Source organism: Micrasema longulum, unplaced genomic scaffold (genome assembly GCF_059751315.1).
Source record: "Micrasema longulum isolate JH-2025_06_02 unplaced genomic scaffold, ASM5975131v1 h1tg000248l, whole genome shotgun sequence".
Taxonomy (NCBI): domain Eukaryota; kingdom Metazoa; phylum Arthropoda; class Insecta; order Trichoptera; family Brachycentridae; genus Micrasema; species Micrasema longulum.
The window spans coordinates 1,229,657-1,250,453 of NW_028277453.1; the positions used below are offsets into that span (position 1 = coordinate 1,229,657).

General features: G+C 32.5%; 1 protein-coding gene across 4 annotated transcripts in view; it reads right to left on the reverse strand.

Moving 5' to 3' along the window:
- cv-c (RhoGTPase activating protein) overlaps positions 1-20,797 on the reverse strand; it is a 706,457-nt gene continuing 685,660 nt past the window's right edge. For all 4 annotated transcript variants that reach the window (XM_088223710.1, XM_088223711.1, XM_088223712.1 and 1 more), the window contains 16 exons: positions 14,227-14,423; positions 12,762-13,383; positions 10,395-10,555; positions 9,260-9,388; positions 9,062-9,174; positions 8,773-8,940; positions 8,579-8,691; positions 7,592-7,841; positions 7,217-7,320; positions 6,986-7,113; positions 6,433-6,637; positions 6,062-6,156; positions 4,472-4,609; positions 3,312-3,452; positions 2,268-2,447; positions 1-759 (listed from right to left, as the gene is read on the reverse strand). In XM_088223710.1, the coding sequence (XP_088079836.1) occupies positions 645-759; positions 2,268-2,447; positions 3,312-3,452; positions 4,472-4,609; positions 6,062-6,156; positions 6,433-6,637; positions 6,986-7,113; positions 7,217-7,320; positions 7,592-7,841; positions 8,579-8,691; positions 8,773-8,940; positions 9,062-9,174; positions 9,260-9,388; positions 10,395-10,555; positions 12,762-13,383; positions 14,227-14,423 (2,859 nt within the window). In that variant the 3' untranslated portion in view covers positions 1-644. The remainder of the gene's footprint in view (positions 760-2,267; positions 2,448-3,311; positions 3,453-4,471; positions 4,610-6,061; positions 6,157-6,432; positions 6,638-6,985; positions 7,114-7,216; positions 7,321-7,591; positions 7,842-8,578; positions 8,692-8,772; positions 8,941-9,061; positions 9,175-9,259; positions 9,389-10,394; positions 10,556-12,761; positions 13,384-14,226; positions 14,424-20,797) is intronic.

Consider the following 20,797-nt stretch of genomic DNA (forward strand, 5'->3'; position numbering starts at 1 on the left):
CCTTGTGTCAATTTATTAATTCATTGGGCTTTTGATCTTTATGATATTATTTTATATATTTATGTATTCATTTTTTTTGCAATTTCCTATAAAATTATTACTTCTTTATATTTACATAAAAATACAGTCACACTTATTCACAAATTTAAAAAAAAAAACAATCTGAGCGAATGAAAAAATGCAAACGAATGGGCCATTTTTATCAATTTGTTCTCTGGCTTCTAAAAATATTTACGACTAGAATTTTAACTAATTATGAATGAATGTGATGTTATTGATGAAGGCCACATCGCTTATAAGCACACAATTAACATGTCTTAGGTACAGTCATTTATAACAATTAATTAAAATATATATGTACATACCATGGGACAAAATTATTTACGATATGTACTATTGGAATAAGCCTTTATCATTCGGATTCTATCTTCGACGCAATCCAATTCAATCTTTTTAAATGCGCATTTTCGAAATCACTTATTAACTGGAATTATTTCATTCCTATGTCCGATTAAGTATGTTTGAAATTACAATTCTCAAACCTTTTTCCTAAATAGCAACACAGCTTAAAGGTAAACCACTTGAAAGTTCGTGTATATATAAATATGGTTGCCCTGAGCATATGCTTAGGGCATATGCAAAGATCATACATTTGATTCGGGGCCATCTGTGTTGTGTTTGAAGGAAGCTCGAATTCTGGCTGAATAAAGTGCGCACATGTGACCATAGCTTTTATTGTACCACTCTGGTGTTCGACCCCTGGAAATAAAGAAAACACTTACTACTTGTGCCGTATTGAAAGCAATCCATTATGTAAATAAAAAGAGCAAAATTCTTACAAAACATGATTAACGCTGTCTGATGAAAAAGTAAGGAAATCATACAATTTTGTCATTTTAAAATACCATTCTTTCAAAATTGCACAAAATATATTAACTTTTCGACTGGCAGATTACGCTTCTTGAAATTTAGATTAAACTTTGGTTCATTGGTTCAAAGAGATCTAAGTAAAATCTCATATTTATATTTTTAAAAAGAAAAACAAGCATTTTAAATCTCACAAATTTTGCAGCATTTTTCTTAAATTCAATGCAAAATTATTCCTTCAATGATTACTAAACAATATTAAAAATATTCAAACCCTTTTTTATGGAATTAGGTTTTTTTTTTTAAATCAAGAATATAATATTTTGGTTGTGGATATTTCATTTCTACAGTATGATTTTAGCAAAAATTTAATGTTTATATCGGCTATTTGACAGTCATCGAGTCAAAAACAAACTTGTCCAAGGTTCTAGTTCAGAATTATAAACATACATGATGTCATTTCTATTATTGTAAAGTGTTGATATATTTTCTTGATAAACTTCATATAAATAAATGTATGTGACTAACATTTGAACAAAAATTAGTGTTTTTATTTTTTGTTAATCATGGCACCACCCAAATATCCATGTGAGAATTTAGGATTTAAAAAATGTGGTTAAAAATTGATAAAAAAGGATAAATCGTGAGCATACAAGGAAAACTGTATAGGGCCGCGATTATGAACGGCTATCTTCATCGGTATATTATACTTAGACAGTATAAACTAATATCGATATTTATGTACGAAAGTGTGTATATTTGTATGAAATTTCAAAGTATCTTCGTTGGTAACCGGTAATTGAACATGTTTAGGAAAAAAAAATAAAACATATTCTATTTTTCACTCAGAAAACTTAATTTTACTTTGTAGATAAATTTTATCTTTCCATCATAATCGAGGCCCAGGTCAATTTATTGCAATTTCGAGATTTTTTCACCAAGTTTTAGTGCTGGATGTTATCTTTTACTCGAATAAAAAACAAGTCTCCAAAGTATCTCAAAGTTTTTTTTACAAAATTGATAATTGTATATTGATCAAGTTAGTCTATGAATGTCTGCTACTGGAAATATTGACACAATTAAAACACTTCCATACTAACGCAATACATTGCTAATCCTGTCTATGTAAAGCAAAAGAAACTTAAAATCAAAAGTACACTAAATAGCACAACCATTAGTTTGTGACTATATAAAAACTTTAATCTTGATTTGCCAACAAAAAAGAATTCTGATTAAGCCAGTTTTCCTTGTATGCTCATGAAATATTATGTTATTTTATTAGCGAATAAATTTGAATTTATACCCTGAAAAATGGCTGTTATTTTGTTTTAATAATTCTAAAATATATTTTATAATTCTTGATAGACATAGATGATATGAAAATAGCAAATGTCTCTTACTTTGTGTCAACTCTAGCGAGGTGCATGAGTCTCGATCTTCCCTTCCCCGCTGGTTCTATGAGGTATCTGCTAGCCAGTACTACAGCTCGTACTCCACCCAGCAGTATGGGGGCTCCAGCGTGAGACACTGAAGTCTCAACTACACAACACCCTCCACGGGGCAGGTCTGACTGCCATGATCTGAGGAAAAAAAATATTAATATCAATTAATGAAATGCCTACAAGAGAGGGGCTATTTGTTTCGAAAATTTTTTCTGCATATCAAATATCTACACAAAATATGAATATGTACATTAATTTATGTATTATTCATAACAAAACAGTTCCACTTGAGATGTACAAGCAAAAATGCGTTTACTAGTGAAGGATACACGCCAAAAATGGGCACATTGATATTTTTAGATTTTTGAGACATTAATGCCACTTTTTTACCCTATGTGAGTTCAATAGAATATATTTTTAAAATACTCATAAAATGTGGCTTCTTGTCTTATAAAAGGAGAAAAAAAACATGGGTTCACGCTTGGTAAAAAAAATGGTAAAATGCAATGATTCCTGTAATGGACTTAGTTTTGTCTGTTTAAGAATGGAGTTTTTTTTGTTGTTAAAATAGACGTTATTGTTAACTTTTTTCAGTGATTGCATGTTAAAGTATATTTTACATTAAATGAAAACCTACTTTATAAGAACCCAGTATCCCACAAATAAAGTTTTTGATATTATTTTTGCTCTCCTGTAAAATTCATTATTTGTAATCTGTTGTCTTAATGAGTCTGTTTTTGCCCTGTACCCTTCAAGTATAATGAATTGAAATTAGATATTTTTTAATGTGGTTTTATACAAAAAGCTATCACCAAAATGTACAATGCCTGTCAATCAAAACAAAGGTTTACTCTTCAAGGTGTGAAGAGAGCATTCACATCTACAGTATGAGTACATAAAAACGATAAGTAAGATGTGAATTCTTAGATAGTTAAATCTATGATGAATAAATGTGCATCGAATTGATATTTATGTAAATGATTAGATTAGACTATTATTTACCTGAGTACACAGTAATCTTTCGCTTGAAGCGGTGCCATACTTGCAGTCAAGTACTGGAACACTTCAGCTTGTCCATTCAGCCTCTCTACAACTCTCCATTTCAGTAAAGAATCATCCCAAATGTGCCTTTCTCGGAGTATTCTGGAATTAAAGATATCCAAATGTCAAGAAAATACATTCTAAACTAAGAAATAGATTTAACTTATACAAATATAACGTGTAAAACCAATAATTAAGAACTATGTAGACCAGTGATGGGTAACCGCTCACCTGGCTTGTCATGGTCACATCTAGGAATATTTAAAATTTTTGCAGCTCTAGTAAATAAAAGAGTTTTGTTTTTGAACTGTTTATTTATTATTATTAAAAATCAAAAACAAATGATTATTTACATTAGTGACCTTTTTGTTGCTGAATTGTATTTGCAAAATCTTCAGTGAGGAAGTTCAGTGTTTTTTTAACTTTTTTTTATTTGTTAAAAGACTATTAAACTAAGTCAAAATTTTTATTTTTATATATCGTATTATCAGCGCTACGATTTTTTAAAGTTTTGTATTTCTGAAATAACTCCGCGTGTAACATCATAGGTTCATTTCCACTTATTCTCATTCGGTTCTTCCCATTGGTCCAGCAGCGACAAGCAGACCGGAACTCTTCCATAGCTCTCAGATCATAGGTTGATTCACATGAACCAGTGACGTCATTCAAAGTAGTGAGTTTTTATCAAAATATTTTTTTCGTACATTTTCAAGAAACTTTGCAATACAATTTTATGTTCTTATTTTTACCCCGCGCAAGAAAACTTTTTTATCCAATTTCCCGTAGGGCTGAAGTTCCTCATTGAAGTTGGCAACGTTATTAGTCGCTGCCTATATATGATGCGCTAATATATGAGCAAAGAAAGTGCATCACTCGTTCTTAGGCAAAGATTGTCTATAAATGAAGGTGTCATCCAGAACGTCTTGGCGTGTCACCTCTGACATACGTGTCATAGTTTACCCATTACTGATGTAGACCAATACAATGCGGACATGTAAAGATACTAATTTTTTGATAAAACGGCAGTCGGGTGTAATATGGGTGCAGTTTCTTAGGACCCAATATGCAATAAAATGGTTGACTTGACAGCTATGCTAAACAAAAACTACCGTTATAAATACCTGTGTAGGACTTCTGAAGGTGGAGCTTCCACTTCTGTAGTAACTCGCCACAAACGGAGGGGATGACCATCTCCCACCTTCCGGTAACATAATTCGACATGAGGCTCATGTGTGGTAACTGAAACCCAGCCTCTTGATCTGAAAGGATAATTATGAGTTAATTTTGTAGCATTAAAATGTAATGATTATATTGTACATATTATTAAGTGTTTCTAACAGATATTTAGTTGGTTCATTAGCATTGTGTATAAATAAATGTGTTTTGTTTTGAAAACAAAATTAGGACAAAAAAACATGATTTAATGGACATAATATAACCTGGATTATTATAAAAAGAAAAAAATTGTTATTAGTACGTTTTTTTTTATAATTATTCATCATGAAGTGTATAGAAGTAAATGCTGATTCAATCTATTGATAACTTTTTATATTAATGTTGAAATTTATAGCAAGTAATAATTTTTATTTTGTTTCATTATATATTTATTTCATCTACTATTAGAATTGGGGCACGACTACTCAACAAAAAGGAATAATTGTGAGGCACTTAATTTGTATTGCAGAAGTGGGTGTTTTACATGCAATTGAAATCAATGTTTGGAACTTTGCTTTTAGTGGGGGGGTCCTACTAACTCAGTAAACTAATCAACTAAACAGACAACTTGTTAGATTGTGTAATGCAGGATCTATCGGAGCTAACAGTAAGTAACACAGTGTTGACAGTGTGGTCGTTTATGAAAATCTCACCTCTTCGTTGCTCGCCCACTCGTTCTTTGAAATAATTCATAATAAAAGATTAGAAGAAATCTACAAACTTTATGAAACTACAATACATGTCTTTAAAAATATTTATATTCAAATATACTATTTGATTCAAAATATTATAAAAGCCTCTTTAACCTTTTCTGAACCACTTGTATAAATAATATCATCAGAGGCGCAGATAATTATTATTAAATTAGAGGTAAAGAATGAAAATGTATTTAGTTTAGAGAGTAAATAAGATAGTAAAATAACAATCTACTGAAGAGTAAGTAAAAATTTGAATGTTATGCATTCTACTCTTGTTAAAACATTAAGTATAACTGGTGGAATTTGAAGCATTTATTTTACCAGTAGTAAAAGTAACACTAATTTATTTCATAATCCATTAACTTATCAAAATACTATTAAAAACTGATAACAACTGTCATAACAAATGTTAATCATCATTGGCACTGGATTGGTACACCAATTGCAGCATATCTCGATCAATTTTTGTTACATGAAAGTAAGGTGATCAGTCTTACGCTTCAGGTACCAGTCCAAGGACTATGAAATATTCTAGTGTAAAAACACCTTTTTAAATAAATATTTAATATTTTAAGTTATTACAATACTAAAAAGGTTTAGAAAATACTGTCATACAAAAGCAAAATAAACTATGAATTAAATCCAGATACCTATCAAAATAAATATAATTATAAAACTAAAAAGAATAGAAAAAAAAAACTAGATTATATTGAATATTAAAATAATTCAATCCAAAAAAAAACATTTAGAAGTTTTAAGCCCTTTAAATGTAAAAAGTCATTTTTTTAAATAACTTACTTTTCTCTGGCTTCTTTGAGAAGTGCTTGAGTACTCGCTTGCTGGAATCCTTGCCAATCTTGCTGGAACTCTGACCCCAATTCTTCCAAAGTAACCTTAAAAGATAAATATATTAAAATACGTTCTTGATCAACATTTACTCTACTCTATTAAAGAGTCACAGTTTTTTGCAAGGAATAAAATACGAAGTAGTCTGTATCGGATTGTTGGAAAAATATGTATCTCCACGTTTAAAAACTAAAGAAAGTGGTTCCATTATAGCACAGGGAACATTATTTAAAGTAGTTATGGACTGAATGAAAGGTGCCATAATTTTTGCCAAAGAAGTGAAGTGACACCATGAAAAGAAAAAGCTAGAAAAAATAGCTAACCGGTATGCTTTCTTCAAGACTGTTGAATTTGCATCTCTGCAGTGTATCTGCTGTTACCGTGAACAGCTCTCGATGTCTCTTGATCAATAACAAAAGGCAATCGTGGGCTGCCCGACTTTCGTTCAGTTCTCTCGGGTCTGGTGTTGCCACACCGGCTATTCCTGTTCCACCACCTCTTCGTCTGCGAGGAGATGCAGATGCAGATCTGCCAACATGATAAGTAATAAGCTCATTCCATAATTCCAGTTTAAAATATTGCATAAATATTCTAAAAATCCATCTTATCATAAAGCCATTGTAAAAAACTATTTATATTATGAAAACAAATCAGTGTTTGGATACATTTTTGTTAATTAAATCCCCTTTGCCCAAAATTCTACAATTTCTGTGTCAAAATTTGTAATAATTAAAATTGATTAACGTATTTCAAAAACTCAATAAGTTAAACACTTTCTTGTACATGGTATGTAGAATCTTGCACCGCATCAATTAGTGAGTAATTTCTTGTTTAATAAAAACAATGCGATGATTTTAAAAATGTCTTATGAATTACCTGTTGCTATTTCCTTCCTTATTGCTATTTTGGCCTTGCGGATGATGGTGCAGTCTTAGTAAAGTGGGAGCGAGGCATACTGCTAGATTTGAGGCTGTCATCTGGTTGGTGGCAGAGTGATCAGCAACCTGAAAATTAGTAAATCTCTTATAGAATGTGTATTCAATCAATAAAATATACATTTGATTGTAATCAACTTGTAAGTTGATTTTTTAAATATGTATACAATACCTGTTGAAGGAAGGCCAGCACAACTTGAAGAGCTTCTCGATGTTCTTCAGGAAGGAGAAGAAGTGCGCACTGAACAGCATCTTCTCTCATTGGTGGTGGAACATCTGCGTATAGATAATCATATTTTTAACTAAAACCTTTGGAGAAAAGTAAGAGATCTGTATTCTTTGTTATAGTTATGTTATAGGTAGATTTTGAAGCATAAATTTCAACTGAGAAATTATTTTCACCCAATTGTAGATTTAAAGGCACCATATTTAAAAGGTCGTAAATAACTGATTGATTAAAGTAGGAATATAAAATAATGTTTTTTAATTTGACAACTTGAATTGATTGTATTCACTGCGCTAAATTTTATAGTTTGATGTAACTTACGTTGGAAAATAGCAATGAATGTCTCGCTCAGTTTGTTTGTAAGCAGCGCATCTGGTAATTCTCTAAAGTATTGCTTAACCATGTCTGCTACATCGTGAGCCTGTTGCTCGTCATATGGAGCGAGGGTTGCTGGAGGAGGAGGAGGACTGGAGCCAGACCCGCCTCCTACACCGGTGCTACCAGCACTCTCTGCTAACTGCCGCAGACGAAGAGTTCGCGATCGGACACCCGCTTTACGAAAAATGCCAATCTGAAAATACAATTTAAAATGTACAATGTAAAATGGTTTATTTTTCTCAAATCTTATGAATCACAAAAAACCAAGCTTTATTTGGTTAAACAATTCGTCGTATTTCAGATATTTTGAATACATATCATATTTATATAAGGGAACTTTACAATATTTTTTATTCATTAAAAATCTGTTACGACATTCTGACATTGATAGGGTTAAGAATATGCTTGGGTTATCCGAGAAGGACAAAATTCCATTTGTCTCAAATTTTTGGTAAAAATCCAATATTAGAACAACTCAATGATATTCTTAATAAAAACACACACAACTAAATAAACAAAGTAAAAAACATATTGGAAACACCTTTGAGCATTTAAGAAAAGATTTACAATTCTATTCTAAATTAGGAGCCCTTGTACTAAATTTACCAACCTTCCATAAAACATTTTAAATCAATAAATAAATTGCAATAATTTGGTTTTACATGGAAAACGATCTTTGTATCTGTGCTACTGGTAATGACCTAAAATTGTATGCATACATATATAAATACTATTATCTATTATCGAATGGTTTTGTTTATCCCGTAAAACAGCTGATTCATTATTACACACGGTTATGTGTATATTGGCTTAGCAGCACAAATAATTTGATGTAAATACACTTGTTTATTTTCCAAGATTTAAAGACGAATGTGAAATGATAATCTTAAACAAAATTTAGCGTAGTTTGAAGATACATATAGAACAAACCTGATCAAGTGCGTTATTTCTAAGCCATCTTAGTGCAGTCTGTATGGGTTTTGGTAGAGCATGTCCAGTGCGTTGAAGTGAAACCAATAATGGCACTCCAAAAACAGTCTTATCTGCAAATAAGATAACCAATATTAGCTAAGCCGGACATATTGACATGTATAATTAATACAAAGTAAAAGTTGATGTTAAACCTTTGTAATCAGGAGCTTTGATTTTTCTAATGAATTTTGGCAACTCCCAATTCCAGCCAGTTCTGTGTGTTGGGCAGTATCTTTCCATGCAAGCTGTCAGCTTCAGCAAAGCTAGTTTCCTTAACACTTGTAGCTGACCACATGACATAGCAGCCATTGGGCGAACACCTGTTAACCAATGAAACATCATTATTAAACCACTTAAAAAAATGGTTAGTCTAATGTCAAGTAGCGACTGTCATAAGGCATAATAATTATCGAAGCTACCGTGTGTAGTGATATTAATTACCTAAATCTTCCCCTTCGTGCTGTGGAACAGGCTGAGGAATCGTTACATTAGAGGAAGGACGACTTCCCAATGACGAACTCCTTTGGAATGAATGCCATCTCTGAACGTTACCCCTGAAAAAATACATGTTCAATAAAAAGTTTACTTATTTGCACGAACAAATAGAATATTTACAATAAATATAGAAGGAAACCTTACTTTGTTTTTGGAATGACTTCAGTATTAACTTTATCTTCAAGTTCATCATGAGACTGCTGAGATTCTTGACTTCCACTGAGTTCACTTCGAGATGCTGATTTTTCTCGTTTGAAGCTCCGGTCTCTATATCTATTTTTAAAAATCATTAGAATCACAACATTTGGACACCAATCGTTAAATTTTATGGTATTATTATTATAAACTACCAAAGGGCATTTTTTATTAGTTCAATTCTGGATGTAAATTTGAAAATGTTTTCCCAGAAAAAAAATGTGATTTGCAAACTTAAGTTAACTAAAAACAAATAATGAACAAATTAAAATGTTAATTTTTTTATTTGATTTTATGTGCAATTGTAATTTTGTAGGGTCTTTTTCCAAAGTTGACTATTTCCAAAATACGAAAACTCTAGTTTTAGATCACATCATATAGTATTGGGGACGTAAAACATGTTGACATAATTCATTTTTGCAAAAACGCATTAATTTTGGGAGATCTTGTTATTAAAGAAATCATTTATTTTTTAAAACGAACTGTTTCCGATATGGACATAAAAATAACATTTCCAAAAAAAAAATTCCCATGAATCAGTCAGTTTTGGGAAAATTCTAAATGAAAAAAAAAGGATTTTCTCAAATATTTATTGGTTTATTTGGTGAACCATCCTAATTTTTTCATGAAATAAAAACACTCGTCAAACATTTTTAACCTCAGAGTAAATGCTATAGACCCACCCGTTAAAAATTATTTTAGGATTATGAATCACGAAGTTAGCTATAGTTTACACCAAAACAATGAGCCATAGGTACTCAGGTCAAGAATTGCAAGCACAGCGACGAAAATGACAGTTACACATTTGTTGTTAAACCAAAAACCTACATATAGCTGTAGCACGTTATTACCCCGAGTTTTTAATTGTATTCAATTCTTATATTTTTTATTACTTCAAACAGTCTATAATCAAAAACTTCAACTTCTAAAAATGTTCGAATTTGGAAATAGTCAGTTTTGGATTTTTATGGATTGATTTGAAATATAAAAAAAAAAAAAAAAACAAAATATATATTTATTTGTGTAAAATATTTTTTGCAGTCTTAGAATATTTCATTTTTGTAAATGACTACATGTATCATACCTTCGGCTTTCCTTGAGATTGAGGGAACCAGCTCTCATAGCCGGCCTATGCTTGGTCGGGCTACGGGAGCGACCTCGCGGCGGCGGGGAGGGGGGAGAAGACGGAAGTTGAGCTGCTCCTCTTTCTTCGTCAGGAGGAGAAGGGGGTTCCACCAATACCACCTGCAGCAGAAATATAAACAGAATTAGCAAAGAAGTCAAATACAATATTACGATAAGTTTAAAATAAAGAGTCAAAGAAGTCACATTATTTTACCAGAAGCCATAAAAACGTCCATATTATTTATTAGCTTTTACCCGTATAAGAGCTTCTGTTTATCAATAAGAATTTTCCTGATGGAATGATATATTCATAGAATTAAGAATAGTCCAGAAGAAGCGTAGAATCATATTTGAATACATCGGACTGTGTCCTAAAATCCCCCACTATGCCCTACTTTCGCCGCGCACATTCGTGATGTTGCCGCGTAATGTTGCGCAATGGGAAAAAATATAATCATAACACAAATGTAAGGTAAAAAAAAGTAATCTGTTAATTTCTGTAAAATGTTATTGTGCACGCGGGAATATTGATTAATACAACAGAGTAGATAAGTAAAGGGTCATTTAATAAGTGTAATTGAATTAATGAACTTTGAACTTAAAATATCAAACAAATTTTATTTTATTTAAAACTGATATATTATATCATGTAGTAACTAATATTCAATGTTTTAAAGATAATGTCGGTCAAATGTCCGCCACAGAGTTGTTTAATCCGAGGTCCAATTTTCATTAGTTCTCTCATTAGATGAGTAAAGTAGGGTAAAAAAATTGACTACCCAGGCAATACTAACGAAATGTTCATTTAGTTTTCTTCGACAATCTGACAGATGGAAAAATAATAAAATTTTTAAGTAATGTATTTGCTACTTACACATTAATTTGCTAATTACACATGAAATGTGATCCCATCCTGTTTGTTTAAGATACTAGCAGTATTTTTACACTTTAAAAGGACACAACACGGCATAGTTGAATTCAAATCAGGAGTTGCGTTCTGAGCGACGTCCACAAAGAAACTAATGGGTCAAAACGTAAAACTACTCATTTATGAGTAGTTTAGTCGCCTTCTGTTTAATGCTCGTATGCGGTTTCTGGACTATTCTTAATTCTATGGATATATTTTACCGGAATTTAAAGAAGCTTGGGCTTCTGACTATCACTATTGAAGAAATACGATTATCCGTTAGTCTATGGCGACGTAGCATCGTTATTCTGTTTACAAATCGAAATTAGTTAGGTAATTTATTAGTTTTGTCGTTTATCAATTTTCCCGACGGAATGCTTTAATTTTTTGAGATAGAAAGAACTTGTATCGATTGCCAGTCCTCTTATTACAAAACCAAAACGAAAAGCAAACCAAACTAACCATAGATAAAACAAGTCAATTATAGAAATTTAAAGAAATAATTTCAAACTTATTCGTTTTGACATCCCAACTTACCGCCTACTCACTTTCAAATAATGTTATAATTAAACAAATTTTAACATGAAAATAATATAATTTAGGGCATTGGAAGCAAAGATAGCAATATTCATTAGCCATTTTGTTAGACCAATGACAGGCTTGAGATTTAAATTTTCAAAATGGACGTGCCATAAAGAAAGTTTTTTGAATTCGTGTTTCTATTATAGGTAATTTATTAGTGTCTTAAAGTTTAAGTTCAGTAAAAATAACATTTCTAACTTTATGTTAGAGTCTTTATGACTCTCTTTGGCATTCGTGTAGCAGTTTTTGTTATTTTTCTCGAAAACACCAAAATGGGCGTTTGCTATCTTTGATTCCAATGCCCTCAATTGACTTGCTTTATTATTATCGATATTAAAATACACATTATTTTTATTGTACTATTTTTTGATTCGGGATGAAAAATAAGTATCATATTAATTTTACTTCTCACATCTCCGGTTATCCCAAAAAATATGTTAATCAGTCGCTCCGTTGAGACGTGAAGGAAACATAAACAAACAAATACACTTTCGCATTTATAATATTAGTGTGAATGAATAGTATGGATTCATAATAATGATAAATTGAAACTGGTTAGATTTTTTTTCCTGGGCAATCTGTTAGAAATGTGTCAGAAAAATTGTAATAGTAAAAATTGAAACATAAATTATAAAATATGCCAATAAAAAAATAATAAAGTAACCAGGATATAATTAAAACAGATAAAATATTATGTTAAGGAAAATATTGTAAAAAAAGGAGCAATAAGTAAAAAAATCGTTTTAGGAAAAATTGTGACGAAAGAAAAAAAGTGAATAGCATCTCCAAAAAAATTCATTAACACTGAAGCATAATGTGCAATCAATGATTTCTTACCTTAGTGTTATTACTGTTGGCATCTTTGAAGTAATGTTGTCTCCAACTCGAAGGCTGACACTCGGAATCGCTGAGAGCTCCAGCATCATCCTGTCTAATACTCCGATGCAGCAGCTTTTTGGCCCGGCTTCCGAGCTTAGATCTGGATGAAGTTCTATGATGGGCCGAGCTTTGGCTCCCGTCGGAACAGTAACTAGAGCTATCATCACCAAAGGGCGTAGGACTTAGTTTTACTTGACCGACGAAGGACGGACCGGTAGAAGTCATAGGAGAAGGAGGCATGGTAGAGAGAGGCGAGGGGGGGTGCGATCTTATAGGGGACGCGGGATAGTTGGTAGGAGATGGAAAATCGATAAAGTGTATATTTGCTGTTGGCGATATATCGATACAATTTAGATCTTTCATTTTCTGTTGCATTGATATGACGTCGTACACTTGGGGTGATGATATGACTACTCCTTCTCTATTTTGACGCTTCCTTCTCCGAGATTTGATGGACTCCACTCTTCTGAGAAAAGCTTTGGCTCCATCGCGAAGGCGTTCTGATCCAGTGCGGCGAAAACGAGAACCCTGTTCGTCCGAACAATCCCCTGCAGCCATTTCTTGCCCGGGTACTGTCAACCTGAAGAAAATTAAAAAATACATCAACATTAGCCTTCTAGAAAGCTCACTAACACGGTAAGGGAAACATGAGATATTCATTAGAATGAAGCATTCTTGACTTTATAATACATTTAATATTGTGTTATGTGATGTTAACATAACAAATATCACTGTGCATACATGCTTATAAACATTCGCATAGTAAAATAAATTGGGCTGATTTATGTTAGGTTAGGTATAACACCTTACAACAGAGATGAAAAACATTTTAGAGAAGGGAATATAGAAATCTAGGCATCCACAGGGCTTATGGCCTGTCATTAGCTGGTTCAAGTGGCCACTTTACACATTGTGTAACATTCTGACTGATTTTTACTGTCTATGTTTTATGAATGTATGTATGTGTATGCGCATGGGTTTATGTACATGTGTGTGTATGTATATATGTGTGTATATGTATGTGTATTTATGTGTATGTGTGTATATATGTATGTGTGAATGTGTGAATGTGTGAATGTGTGTATGTGTGTATGTATATGTATCAAAATGTGTGTACGAGTAAGGTTATATTTTATTAGTCTGTGCTTTCTTTTAACTTGTCAACTATTATCATGTATTCAAATGTAATTGGCTAGCTTGGAACGGGGTATGTACCATTGTTAGCTGGGCAAAGTGAACATAAAATTGTATTTGTGATAAAATATATAAATGAATAAAATAAAAATACATAAAAAAGTGGCCACTTTACACACTGTAGAACATTCGCCATTCTGCCTATACTCGTATTTGAACACCTATATTCGGGATATATTATTTTTCTCTTTTCACCCAGTTGGGAGATATTTCTGTTTGCATAACTCACAGATCGGGTGGGTTTTCTGGCACGCCAGCTGCTCGGTCCCGCAGGTTCTGCTCGGCTATGGCTCGGTCTGCGATGGCTTGGAGTCGCTGCTGGGCTTGGGGAGTGATGTCTACCACGCGCGACCAGCGCCGAGACTTACGCTCGTACTGCCAGTTCTCTGACAGAGCACACTGGTTCTCCTCGTCTGACTCCTCGTGCTGAAACAAAGAGAGAGACAATTGTTATTTTCAATTTCTAAAATTTAATAATTGGTATATTTTTTAATGATTTTAACATTTTACAATGAATTGCACGGTGTTGTACTTAGTGGAAATATTGTTTTGGGAACCCCCAATGAGACGATACAGATAAACATTAACTAGTAGACCCGTACAAGCATTCTGCTAAGCCCTCAGAGTAATAATGCGTAACTTAGAGAGAAGCCCTATCACTATGTTTCATAGAACGCAAGCGATGTTGGTTTGTTGGTTAGCGACCAACTGGCGGCCATTTTGTATTGTTTGACAACATAAACTTAACGGTTCGATCGGATGCTTTTGTAGCTGTGCTTGGCTTTGTTTGTAAATAACTAGGATATTTACGTTATAATAAATAAAAATCGACTATGGTGAATTGCAGTATATTTGGTTGCCGCAGTAGGAGCTTCAAAGATGTTAAAGGTGACAGTTTTCACAGGTAATTGATTTCGAATATTTTTCCATGATTTTCATATGATTTTTGGCATTTATTGTCCCGACACGTGTATTATATCACTTAAAAACTTTTCTTATATCGACATATTTACTTCAGATACTATTTTTTCTCAATTTGGGAGATCAATTTGTGAATTAAAGTATACTGTTGATAATGACAGTTGATTACGGGCAATATGTCGATGCCGCACTAGGCATCCATATAAAGTTTGAGTTTTTATCGAGTAGAGGTCGATTCAAATTTTACTTGAAAATAGCAATGTTAACCCTGAAATCGCATCTAAAATGACGTGTCCAAATTTCAGGCCGCTACGACTCGCCATTTCGGAGGTGTGACGGACAAACAACCAAACTCAACACAGGACTTTGGTAACATAGGTATATTGTGAATAAAATGAATAAATAAATAAAACAATAAACACACACATGTATTTTCAGTTTTATAAAATAAATATAGGCGAATTATAGAAAAATAAATTGGAATAACCCTGCAATAATAAATACACAGGTACACATTTAAAATGCAAATTAATATCCATTTGGCAATTCGTGACCTGAGTACGGCCCATTGTTTTGCTGCGAACTGTAGCTAACTTAATACCCAATAGTCATTGAATGGTTTTCCTACGTTTGTGCTCCTCTATAGCTTGGCGCATAATTACTCTGAGGCTATACCACACTACTTCACTTGTTTGACTTAAAACAGGGTTACATGTTACATTGTTATGCCGTGTTGTGGAGCGGTGTGTTGTGGAGCTATTTGTCGCGTACTACTTCTATGTATTTTATATCAGTCCCTTCTTCTGACCTTAACATTATGTTTCATAATAAATACTGTAACCTTGATATTAGTCATAACTGTGAAAAGTGAAAGCTGAAAAGTCGATAAAATATTCCGGGTAACGTTAGACTGTCAACTTATAACATACTGAAAAAATCGTTAACCCATTGAGATATTTGACCAATGATTTCAAATGTTTAACTATTTTTATGTGCGTCCAAACACTAGCAAAATGGTTAATTATGCTCTTGTTCAGTCTCCTCTTTCTTATGGGATAATTGGCTGGGGAGGAGTCCATAATAATTGAATGAAGTTTTTGGAAACCGAACAAAAACTAATTATTAAAATAATACTTCACAAAAATTCAACTTTTTCCTCCAACCAATTATTTCAAGAAGCTGAACTTTTGAAACTACGAGAAATCTAAAAAGGAAAGCCTAAAATATGTTTTTAAACGCCAACACTTACTTCCTAAAAATTTGGAAAGGTCTAGTCAAAGATTGAATAGTATATTTGAAATCCCTTTTTGTAAATCTAGACTCGGGCAAAGACAATCATTTTTCATAGCTACAAAACTGTTCAATTAAATGAATTATATTAATTTTTTCGATAATTTTTTTTGTTGAAATTATGGATAAAAAACGCAGATTTAAATGGCTTATTTTTTAATCAATAGCATAACGTACTTTTAATATGATTTGCTCATTTTCATTGACAAAAAAAATGTATTCTAGCACTTATTTATTATTTTTTGACATATATCGTATTCTTCCAGTAGCCTATGTTTAAATCAAAAATAAAATGTATACCCACACACAGGCCAAGCCTTTGTGGGATTTTTTTTGTGTTTATGTAATAGTTTTTTTTTGTATTTGTAACTTACGAACACAGATTGTAAAACGCAAAGAAAAATTAATAATACATTTTTAAAAAGACACCACGCGAGAACAGCGTGATTCTACCCATATAAAATACATAGAAGTGATACGCACTAGATAGCTGTCCAACACACCGCTCCTTAACACGAGATTAAATAATAATACACTTTAAAAAATACACCATGCGAGAATAGCGTGATTCTAGCCATATAAAATACATTTAAGTGATACGCACTTGATAGCCGTCCAACACACCGCTCCTCAACACGAGATTACAATGTAACGTAACCCTGCCTTTATCCTTGGTTTATAATCTTGCATTTTTTTTAAAAAATATATGTAAATATAAATAAATACAGTCGGCACGATACAAGTTGAAGTAAAAGAAGAAAATATTATTTGTTAGAATTTGGAATGAGTTTAGTTTAACTGTGTTTGAATAAATACAAATACGCATTTATTTTGTAAAAATGTTACCCGACAAATAATCTAGCGTCATGAGAAAAAAAACCTTTTTATATCAAGTAAACAGCAAAAAAAATTCGAATCGAGAGATTTATAAGCAAAAACACAATGTAGATATGCCACTCACTGGTTTTATACTCAGAAATAATGAGGAACTTTAGCCCTACGGGAAATTGGATACAAAAGTTGTTTTCTTGCGGACAGTAAAAAATAAAGCATTAAATTGTACGGCAAAGTTTCTTAAAAATGTACGAAAAAAATAATAAAAATATTTTCTTAATAGCGCACTATTTTAAACGACGTCACTGATTCATATGAACCAACAAATGAATTAAGAGCTGTGAAGTATATCCGGTTAGCTTACCGCAAACGAGCCAATCGGAAAAAACTGATAGAGAAGAACCTTTGATGTCACACACGGAGTTACTTCAGAAATACAACATTTTCAAAAATCATATGCATACGACATAAAAATAATGAAAAACTAATTTTGGCTTACTTCAATAGTCTATTAACAAATATATATTTTTTAAAAAGACACTGAACTTACTCATTGACAAATTGTGTTTTTACTTATGATTACTTACAGTTTTTAATAGTTTGCATAAATTTGACAAATACTAGAAAGCGTCATAACTCAAAATACGACTTTTGCAAATAGCTGCCCTTTTTGCTTATGTTATCCGTTCAAATTGTTAATGACGGTATCTGATCGCTTCGTTGGCTGTTTTGCGGTAAATCATCCTTAGCGTGACGCAATGCGTTATAGGAATTATGTGACTCGGTAATTATGACGGCAGTAATGTCCTAAGCGACTAGCAGTTAATACCTCCGCAGCGCATTCTTTCGGTCGTTAATTCCAAAATGATGTGTGTTATATTGGCTGCTAATATTTCGAGAGTTCTTGTTTTGTTTCCACAGACCATGGGCTTAACGTAACCCTAAAAGAAATAATCCAATGGCGTCAAATCACAGAATCGCGGAGGCCAACTGACAGGACCATTTTTGGAAATAATGTTGTCCTCAAACTTGCCATGCAGTAAATTCACGGTTTTACAAAAAGCTCCATACATTAAATTTGACAAACTAAAAACATATTTAAAAAAAATTACAAGATTTGTTCTAGTGTAAGGCGTTCGATTATCAATTTCAGTATAAACACTATTTTGAGTTTGTCCAAATTTTTGTAGACAAGGACTAGATTCAACTCCCTGGGGAGCTGTTTATATTAACATATTACAACATAGATGAAGAACATTTAAGAGAAGGTAATATAGATGTCTAGGTATCTACAGGGCTTATGACCTGTCAATGGCTAGTTTAAGTGGCCACTTTACACACTGTGTAACATTCACCATTCTGCCCATATTTGAACATCTATATTCCTTCAATTCTTTCATCTGTTGATGTTTGTGAAGTTAAAGAGCTGAAACCTTTATTTAGGCGGGTGAGAAATCTGAACAAACTCAAAATATTGTTAATAAATCCACCTGGTCCATGAAGACGTATAGAAATTGAAAAAATAACATTTTCAGGCGTTGCCTAGTTTGTTGGTGAAATAATTAAATTAGATGAATCTCACCCGCATAAATAAAGGTTTCAGCTCTTTAACTTCACAAACATCAACAGATGAAAGAATTGAAGGAATATAGATTTTTATTTTATTTTATTTAGAAAACATACAGTCATACAAAATAAGTACTAAGAACAACAATTTTTTAACATAAAAAGACCAATTAAGTTTTCATAAATTAAAAAGATATAAACATTAAATGTGACAAAAAATAAAAAATAAATAAGAATTTTAAGTGAGAAAAGGATAATTGTTGACATTTGCGTTTTCCATGGAGGTAATAAATTAAAATAAATAAAAATACCGAATGTTCACTCCGAACCATCCACGCACACACATGAACGCACATATAAAACATACACAAACATATACATTACATGTGGTACATATACATAGCATAAACCACTCAAGATGTACATTCAGCAACTATCCCAAATAATCGACCCCATGAAGAAATTTTCTGTACAAATGCAACGTGCAGTTAAAAATGTCTACATCAATACTGAGTCCGTTATAATTTCTACAGGTATGTCTAATGAATGAATTCGAGGTATAATTGTTTTTACAAGTTGGTACATAAAAAAGGGAATTTAATCTAGTATAGCGAAGAGGACAACGGAAACCAATATTTTGTAAAAGATACGGCGAATCAACTATGTTATTGAGAATTTTGAAAAGAAAAATTAAATCATATCTAAGGCGCCTTTTTTGTAGTATGTATGTAGTATAGATGTTCAAATATGGGCAGAATGGTGAATGTTACACAGTGTGTAGCCACTTAAACCAGCCATTGATAGGTCATAAGCCCTGTAGATGCCTAGACTTCTATATTACCTTCTCTTAAAGGTTTTTCATCTCTGTTGTAATATGTTAATTTCAGTATTGTTCTGTAACAATTCGTGTTCTGTAGCACGAATGTAAAAAAACAGTTTTCATTCAAGGAGACCGATAAAATGTTTAATCACGAAAAAAAAATCCGTTAGGTAGTTCGTCCAACGTCTGGGATATAATCGCTATTTAGCAGAACCCACAGGAAAGGTAACAAAAATGTTTTTTTCATCTATTTATCATGCTTTTGAATTCAGGAAACTGCAGCGTGCAGGATACGAACTTACACATATCCTGACAGGACATGGCGGATTTATGAGCTATTTACACAGATATAAGATATCTGAGATCAACACTTGCCCATGCGATAATGTTACTCTCCAAGATGTCTCCCATCTATTGATGCATTGCCCCCGTTTTAGTCTGCAGAGAATGCAACTGGAGGCGCGATGCAGAAGTTTAAATGAGGATTTACACGATGTTCATGTAGTAATTAGTCATAAGGACTTGTCAAGAGAGGTAACATTATACATGACATATATATTAAAGGCAATAAAAGGTATCAATGATAGCAGGGCACCAAATGCCGAACACTCTTCAAGTGGATCGGAAGATCTGTTGACGAATTACAACGGTCCGCCTTCTCCTGAGGAGTTTTCTGTGGTTCGTCACTAGAGCAAATGCTGAGAAGCTCCTGAAACAGGTCACAGCCGAGACATCCCACCCGATCCTTACATACTATATCAACTAAATAACTAAACAAAGTTTTTCATTGAAGTAAATTTAATATATATTTTTTTTTGAAGTAAACAAATAAATAACTATCTCTTTGAAGTAAATATAAACCTTGTACATTACAAACAAGGTAAAAGAATAATGCAACTCACATATTAAAAAAATGTCTGGGATAGTATTCTGAATCATCTCTACCCCCTAGAGAGTGATTAATTTACGGTTTTTTTGCGCGCGTTTACACTTTGCTTCATATCTGGCCACACTGATGACTAAACGTCAAATAAATATGAACACGTGAAATCAAGCATGATAATTTTCATAAAAAAAACATTATTGCGACCTTAAACATTATCCAAAACACTTAATTAGGTTGAATTGACCAAACCGCATTAGTTTTTTTTCCGTTTTTTAAACAGCTTTATTCATCATTTCACGTTTAATCACCAGTGTGGCCATTATGTGAAGCAAATTGTCGTCGTAGTAAAAAAATAAGAATCCCCAAATTAACCACTCTCCAGGGGGTAGATAAGATTCAGAATACCACCCTGAGCGAACAGTTCTGTGAAGTTGATCATCTTCCCTTCACGTAGGTATTTGATAAATTATTGAATGATCGACG